Source organism: Coregonus clupeaformis, chromosome 18 (genome assembly GCF_020615455.1).
Source record: "Coregonus clupeaformis isolate EN_2021a chromosome 18, ASM2061545v1, whole genome shotgun sequence".
NCBI classification, from domain to species: domain Eukaryota; kingdom Metazoa; phylum Chordata; class Actinopteri; order Salmoniformes; family Salmonidae; genus Coregonus; species Coregonus clupeaformis.
The window spans coordinates 47,491,225-47,500,067 of NC_059209.1; the positions used below are offsets into that span (position 1 = coordinate 47,491,225).

Sequence of the window (8,843 nt, forward strand, 5' to 3'; positions counted from 1 at the left end):
ATGTACGTTGTTGATTGCTGATCATTTTGTACAATGATTATTATTATGTTTTGTATACATTAAAACATAAAAATAAAAAAGGGACGAGGGAAGAATGAATGAATTTTAAATGGCCGCCCTTGCCCGGAAATTCGTCACTGTTTGTCCCACGGTTGTGTTTTTAGTCATCATGGAACTACCGGTAGCTGTTGTGTGTGCTTTATATGCACTAGTCAATTATGATTGCATTTCATATCTTGGCTAGAAGACAACGCATCCGCAGACATCGAATACTAGCCATCCGATGATATCAGGTAAATCGAAAATTACAATGTATAAGTGTGATGTCAGGGAAAGTTGTACGTGCTAGCGAACGTTTACAAAAGCCAACCAAACAATAACATCATTAATGTGCATTAGTAACACAATTTCTAACTTATTTACATTTGTTTTTACTTAAACTATAGAGAAGTATGTTGACTTCTCCACATTGATGTTGGTTTTAAGTTTTGGCTGACTTTTCTTAGCGGTTGAACAATCATTGCGAATTGAATTATGTGGTATTTCAGGCCCCGGAGGGAATAGAATTGTACACCTGATCACAAACAAGGTCTGAGGGGCTTATGTTGCCAACTTCCCTTGCTTGGCTAATTGTTTGGACCGACGGCAAAGATGGCCACGGGGATTCCCCCAAAGGCATAAGGCGAGGGTAAGTGGAGAAGGGTGTGTCTTTTGCGTGTTTGAAACGCAGCCGTTGACTCAACCTACTTGTAGAGAAACGGCAATGCCATCCTCCTCTTTCATGCTGCCTAAACGGTCTATGACTGTCATACAGTACACGCTTTTAGTTTTTATTGTACTAGGCTACCTGGCTAAAATGCTTGCTTTCTAGCCTAATTTCCTTTCATGGGCAACGCTGTGCCAGGCCAGCTAGTTAACATTAGCCTACTACATCTAGCTACATGTTGCACCTCTATCCTCTCAGGCCAGGGGAACAATGTATGAATTGATAGTTGGATCAGAATCGCTGTTATAATCATTGGCCAGTACGGAGAATTAAGTAAAAAGTCAAAAACCCTATCTCCATTCATGGCTCATTTATGAAAGGGACTATTTTAGCTAACTAGCTAGCCAGCCACAGGAGCATGACAATGAGATGCAACAATTCAAGATTTTTCTGTCAATGACGTTTGGCTTCTGATGTGATGTGATTGGTGTGAAGCCAAATCCAAACTGACTTTCGTTGACACTTTATTTTGTTGCGCCAGGACCATTCACAGCGGAGCACACTCAGTTTAGCTCAACACTTATTTTAGAATTGTTTTTATCAAGGGAGGCCAAATGCTCGCTGGCTTCCCTTGCATTCAATGCTACGGTGGCAATAATGTCATACTCTTTTTGACCAGACAGCATCAGATAGATGGGCTACACATACAGAGACAGAGGGGCGCTGTTTCGCTTGCTCGGATGCTTTCTCTGGTGAGATACATTCAGCCTTTTGCGAATTGAATTACATTTATGAAACACAGAGACGAAAGATACAAAATATATTTTTTTATTTTCTTGGGGAAGCTTGGCTTCCCTTGGCATCCATGAATACACACCACTGATAATTCTAAAAATTGCTCAGAAAACCAGGTGTTTTAATCGGCGTATGCTTACTTCGATTTTGACCTTATGCCGATTAAGATAAGCAGAGGAAGGTGTTTACATGACTATTTCCAAACTCTGTCTACTGCCATAATCAGTTCAATATCGAATTATTAGTGTGCATGTAAACATACTCACTGAGAGTGACAGATCTATAACACACATTTTAATGTGAATTTGCTTGGATCGCCCAAGAAGTTACATAACAGAGTTGACTGCACAGAGATGAAGGTTTGTGGATGATAAAGTCACAACAAAGATGTAGAATTTATAGGTTTTTAATTACTTATTTAAAATGTACATGATCATAGTAAAAGACTTAAACCAATGGAAACTCAAGCTTTCCTCCAGACCATAGTGGCAAAAGGAGTATCCTTTATCTGTGCAACATGTGCACTTTTTCCCATCAGACTTGATAAAGGATTTGGTTGCCAACATTCAAGGCGTTCAATCAAATAATTTAATTCACTCTTAATTCAATGTACTTTATTTATTTACATTATACAGTGTGCACATGTGTTGTATATGGATGGAGTTGTTTTTTTAATAACCAATACTTACTGAGTTATTTGGTGTGATAATGAGATACTGGTATAAATACATTGTCAGACAAAAGTTAAAGTGGAACTCCATCAGCCTGGAAGCCTTCCAAAGCAAACAGCAGGACAAAGACACTACTTCAGACAAGGCGGAGTCCTCTCTTACCCACTGAGTCCCGTAGCCAGAATGGTTGACTGCTGACAATCTCTGGGAACTGTTATGAAGTCCAATGACAAATCTCTCAAAATAACAGCTAAGTTCTTCTTTCGCCTCTGCTGTGCTGACAAGCCTCTACGATGCGGATTAATCAGCAATACTGGAGTCCAGAGTGGCTGCAGGAGGGGAGAGGGTAAGAGGAATGTCTATAAGGTCTGAGAAGTTTCCATTGGACTCAGCCTTGGGCAACCTCCTCTTGCTCATCCTCCACCTGGGAAAGTACAACACATGATAGGTTAGTCTTGTGAAATCGAGAACTAGACCTACAGGCAATCATCTCAAATTCTGCAAGTTATTTCGTACAGGGTACAAACCTGCTCCACCCCTTCCACTTCAGGGACATAGAACTGCAACATATTCTGGATGCCACTCTTCAGAGTGACCATGGAGCTGGGGCAACTGGTGCAGGAGACCTGCAGCTTCAGCTTTACAATGCCAACCTCAAAGCCACAATACAGGACATCTCCACCATCCTCCTGCACTGTGGGCCTGGGGGAAGCCACATGAGTTAAGAATTTAATACATACTGATACTGCAATGAGCAGAGAGACACTTCTGACAACAGGGAGGGAGATATCAGATAACGGCTATATACAACTACTGTAATAATACCTGATTCGGGTGTCCAGAAGCTCTTTGATCATAGCAATCACCTCATCATCATCATCATCTGATGGTGCTGTAAAGACAAAAGGAACAGTTTGTGCAAAAATATGCTTACAGTACTTATAACATTTAACACAGGAAATAAATGCAACCATCTTTTATTTTTTAATTTAAAAAAATAAAATAATAATATATATATATATATATATATACACACACATACATACATACACACACACACACACACACACACACATACAGTGGGGAGAACAAGTATTTGATACATTGCCGATTTTGCAGGTTTTCCTACTTACAAAGCATGTAGAGGTCTGTAATTTTTTTAATCATAGGTACACTTCAACTGTGAGAGACGGAATCTAAAATCCAGAAAATCACATTGTATGATTTTTAAGTAATTAATTTGCATTTTACATAAGTATTTGATCACCTACCAACCAGTAAGAATTCCGGCTCTCACAGACCTGTTAGTTTTTCTTTAAGAAGCCCTCCTGTTCTCCACTCATTACCTGTATTAACTGCACCTGTTTGAACTCGTTACCTGTATAAAAGACACCTGTCCACACACTCAATCAAACAGACTCCAACCTCTCCACAATGGCCAAGACCAGAGAGCTGTGTAAGGACATCAGGGATAAAATTGTAGACCTGCACAAGGCTGGGATGGGCTACAGGACAATAGGCAAGCAGCTTGGTGAGAAGGCAACAACTGTTGGCGCAATTATTAGAAAATGGAAGAAGTTCAAGATGACGGTCAATCACCCTCGGTCTGGGGCTCCATGCAAGATCTCACCTCGTGGGGCATCAATGATCATGAGGAAGGTGAGGGATCAGCCTAGAACTACACGGCAGGACCTGGTCAATGACCTAAAGAGAGCTGGGACCACAGTCTCAAAGAAAACCATTAGTAACACATTACGCCGTCATGGATTAAAATCCTGCAGCGCACGCAAGGTCCCCCTGCTCAAGCCAGCGCAGGTCCAGGCCCGTCTGAAGTTTGCCAATGACCATCTGGATGATCCAGAGGAGGAATGGGAGAAGGTCATGTGGTCTGATGAGACAAAAATAGAGCTTTTTGGTCTAAACTCCACTCGCCGTGTTTGGAGGAAGAAGAAGGATGAGTACAACCCCAAGAACACCATCCCAACCGTGAAGCATGGAGGTGGAAACATAATTCTTTGGGGATGCTTTTCTGCAAAGGGGAAAGGACGACTGCACCGTATTGAGGGGAGGATGGATGGGGCCATGTATCGCGAGATCTTGGCCAACAACCTCCTTCCCTCAGTAAGAGCATTGAAGATGGGTCGTGGCTGGGTCTTCCAGCATGACAACGACCCGAAACACACAGCCAGGGCAACTAAGGAGTGGCTCCGTAAGAAGCATCTCAAGGTCCTGGAGTGGCCTAGCCAGTCTCCAGACCTGAACCCAATAGAAAATCTTTGGAGGGAGCTGAAAGTCCGTATTGCCCAGCGACAGCCCCAAAACCTGAAGGATCTGGAGAAGGTCTGTATGGAGGAGTGGGCCAAAATCCCTGCTGCAGTGTGTGCAAACATGGTCAAGACCTACAGGAAACGTATGATCTCTGTAATTGCAAACAAAGGTTTCTGTACCGAATATTAAGTTATGCTTTCTGATGTATCAAATACTTATGTCATGCAATAAAATGCAAATGAATTACTTAAAAATTATACAATGTGATTTTCTGGATTTTTGTTTTAGATTCCGTCTCTCACAGTTGAAGTGTACCTATGATAAAAATTACAGACCTCTACATGCTCTGTAAGTAGGAAAACCTGCAAAATCGGCAGTGTATCAAATACTTGTTCTCCCCACTGTACATACACACATACATAGTTGAAGTCGGAAGTTTACATACTTTACTTAGCCAAATACATTTAAACTCAGTTTTTCACAATTCCTGACATTTAATCCTAGTAAAAATCCCCGGTCTTAGGTCAGTTAGGATCACCACTTTATTTTAAGAATGTGAAATGTCAGAATAATAGTAGAGAGAATTATTTATTTAATAATATACAGGTTGAAAATGGCAGATTTTGTCATTGATAAGCCACTCATTTCGACGCCAAACCCACCACTGGTGTGCGTGGCCAAAGAGCTCTATTTTCATGTCATCCAACAAATGTAAAAGGCCTGGATTTTGCTAAACTGCACTTGGATTGGAACCGGTGCTTTGGTCAGATGACATGAAAATTAAGCTCTTTGGCCACGCACACCAGTGGCGGGTTAGGCGTTGAAATGAGAATGCATGAGAAGAAAATAACCCCATAACTACTGTAAAACATGGTGGTGGAGCTTTGATGTTATGGGGCTATTTTGCGTCCACTGGTCCTGGGTCCCTTGTTAAGGTCAACGGCATTGTGAACTTTACCCAGAGGCAACCAGGTTTTAGACAAAAACCTGGTTGCCTCTGCCAGGAGGTGGCAACCTGGCCACAAGTGGCTCTTCCAGCAAGACAATAAGACCAAGCAAACATCAAAATCAACAAATAAATTGTTAATTGGCCCCCCCAAAAACATTTTGCAATGGCAATCTCCGGACTTTAAAACCTGTGGTTTGAATTTAAGAGGGCAGTCCATAAGCCAGACGAAGGATATCAAGAATTTGGAAGGATTCTTTCTGTATGGAGGAATGGTCTAAAATCACTCCCTGTGTGTTCTCCAACTCGTAAAACATTTTAGAAAAAGGTTCAGTGCCATTATCCTCGTTGGTGAGGTATGTTGTAACTATACGAAGAATGCCATGTTAACCCGTGAGCCAGAAAATGTGCCTATTCTGAAAAATACATTTTCAGGACCACGAAGAGTGACTGCAATCAAGCGCGGGAGAAACCGCTCAGAGTTCAGCACCAGTGCAGTGGAGAGCGCCACTCTCTGCAACTGCGCCGCACCCAGACCCCACCAAAGCTTTTAATGAGCAACTTCAATACACTTGTATGGGGCTACAGGTGTCATGCCTAACTTATGTTTGGCCTGACAGGAGCAGACCTGCAAGGGCGGAAGAATGCCATTTGAATTTTTACTTCCCCTTTTCCTAAAGTTTAGATTTGTAAAACAATAGGGAATAAAACCTGATTTTTTTTTCAACGGCAAGTAATGCTTCGGGACTCCTGATTTTACACCACAAGTTGATGCCGAAACCCATGAGGGATGGATTCCTCAAAGAAAATGACAAGAGAAAGTGATACGGAGGATTATATTGGAGTTAACCAGGAGAAACCATGAGGGAACTTGCACGATTGAAACAGATTTGGGGAACAACAAGGACGGCAACGAAAAGGCTGTCAAACAGAATTGATCAGGTACTGGGAGAGGAACACCCCTGTGAATATCTTGGAGGAATGTATGGAACAATTCATTGCAAAGGAACAAACATTGAATGAGAACGGAACGTTGAAAATGAAACTCCCACGGATAGCTTGAACGAAGAAGTGAATACTGCAATGGGTTATATGGATGAAATAAGTGTCAGCAAACGATTTATGAGGAATGTAAATGAGGACAATGCAAGCGCTACTTCCCATCATTTGGACAATGTGCAAAATCACACAGTGAAACTACCCGAACTGGTCATTGAAAAGTTATCTGTGGACATTAGCCAATGGCAAACGTTATGGAGTCAATATGACATGGCAATTGAAAAGAAACCAAATCTCAGTAAGTCAGATAAGTTTAACGATCTAAAGTCATTTCTAACTGGTACAGCTGCAAATGTAGCTGCTGGCTTAGCATTATCTGATGAGAATTATGACAATGTAATCAGAATGCTAATGAATCGATTTGGGCGTAAATGATCTAGTCATTAATGCGCACGCTCTTGAACTTGACTTCAGTGAAGAGAGCAACAGACGTATCACTGCGCTAACTGCACGATGACATTAAAATCCAAGTCCATAGTCTAGACACAATGACGATTGTAGAGGACACTTACGGTAACTTACTATGCCCAATCAGGAAAATGATCCCAGAAGAGATCACGTTAGAGTTCACTCGTTCACAAAATGACAATGTTCTCAAGGTGAAAGATCTCATGAGGTTGAGAGCCGAGAGAGAATGGCTAATCTGATACACAAAAGCAGGAGTATATTCCACAGAACGCGAGACAGGACATGGGAGAGGAGAACATTCGAGAAGAAAGCCCAACACATCCTCTACAGCAACGCTTCACACAAGTGCGAGGGAGGAGTCACAATGCATATTCTGTGACAGAATGGATCAAAGATCCAAAGACTAACGAGTTAACGGTGGAACTAAGGAGAGGAAAGCTAAGGAGACAAGGCAGGTGTTGTGTGTGTCTAGGTACAAGACGTTGTGCATTCCTGCAGAGCATAAGGTAGATCATGTGAAGAATGTGGCTGAAGACACCATGGAACTGCACTCAATCAGCGCCCAGAGTACCCAGTGCGCACAGAGACGCGCCATGGAGAGCACATGGACACATCAGATGCTGTAGTATCTATTTCACCAGGTAACAGTGAAGGTAGCACAGTATTACTGCAAACAGTTACAGTGTTTATAGAAACTCCTAACCAAAGTCAAGTAACAAGGTGTTTCCTAGAGATGGGGACAGCCAACGCAAAACATTTCACGAGCACTTAACTGTAGTAGGACAGGAAGTGTTGAATTTGCATACATTTGCTCAGTTACACCCAAGAAGATAACATGCAGAAGAGTAAGGGTGCGTTTGAGAAACCTGAGAAATAGCCAAGGGGTAGATACAGAGCTATTGGAGACAGTGTGCACTTCAAATATGAAAGTGGCAAGTGAACAAATGAGAAGAAATCTTGGAGAGGACTAAGTGGCCGACATCCCAATCAGAGGTATGGACACAGAAGAGTTGTCTATTCTAATAGGAGGTGTTCATTATTGGAAAATAGTGATGGGAAGAATTGAGAGACTGAACGAAGGCCTAGTTGCTGTGAAGAGCACATTCGGATGACTAGTGCAAGGCACAGAAACATCAGTGTTATCAGTGACAACTGATCCTCAAGACATCGGAGTAATGCACGTGAGTGGTGTAGAACAGAAAGCGCTTTGAGCGGAATCTATCGGTTTTCACATGGAAAAAGAGAAGAGCGCACCATAGTTTATAGAAGTTTGAAGAGAATGTGAAGTACATCGACGGGAGATGTGAAGTAATGGCAGAAAATAGATTCTACAGGCTGATAAAGTTCAGAAACAATGCTACTATGTATGACAGTCTTGAATCACTTTGTTGTACAGTGCCTTCAGAAAGTATTCACACCCCTTGACTTTTTCCACTTTCTGTTTCTGCCTGCATTTTAAATTGATTCAATTGAGATGTTGTGTCACTCGCCTACACACAATACCCCATAACGTCAAAGTGGAATTGTTTTTTGAAATTTGTACAAATTAATTAAACATTTAAAGCTGAAATGTCTTGAGTCAATAAGCATTTAGGAGTAAATATTCGCTTAACAAGTCACATGTTAAACACTATTGCACACAGTGAGTCCACGATTTATGAATGACTACCTCATCTCTGTACCCCACACATACCATTATCTGTAAGGTCCCTCAGTCGAACAGTGAATTTCAAACAGATTCAACCACAAAGACCAGGGAGGTTTTCCAATGTCTCACAAAGAAGGGCACCTATTGGTAGATGGGTAAAAATAGAAAAAACAGACATTGAATATCCCTTTGAACATGGTAAAGTTATTAATTAGACTTTGGATGGGGTATCAATACAAGCAGTCACTACAAAGATACAGGCGTCCTTCCTAACTCAGTTGCCGGAGAAGAAGGAAACCACTCAGGGATTTCACCATGAGGCCAATGGTGACTTTAAAACAG

General features: G+C 41.7%; 1 protein-coding gene across 1 annotated transcript; it reads right to left on the bottom strand.

The window, feature by feature from the left end:
• Positions 1–1,891: 1,891 nt before the first annotated feature.
• On the bottom strand, positions 1,892–8,576 carry LOC121530888 (NFU1 iron-sulfur cluster scaffold homolog, mitochondrial-like). The gene is made up of 4 exons (XM_041836227.1): positions 8,547–8,576; positions 2,998–3,064; positions 2,700–2,874; positions 1,892–2,596 (listed from the first exon to the last, which is right to left on the bottom strand). The coding sequence occupies exons 2-4, from the start codon at positions 3,027–3,029 to the stop codon at positions 2,561–2,563; spliced, it is 243 nt and encodes an 80-aa protein (XP_041692161.1). The 5' UTR covers positions 3,030–3,064; positions 8,547–8,576; the 3' UTR covers positions 1,892–2,560.
• Between the last annotated feature and the right edge of the window lie 267 nt (positions 8,577–8,843).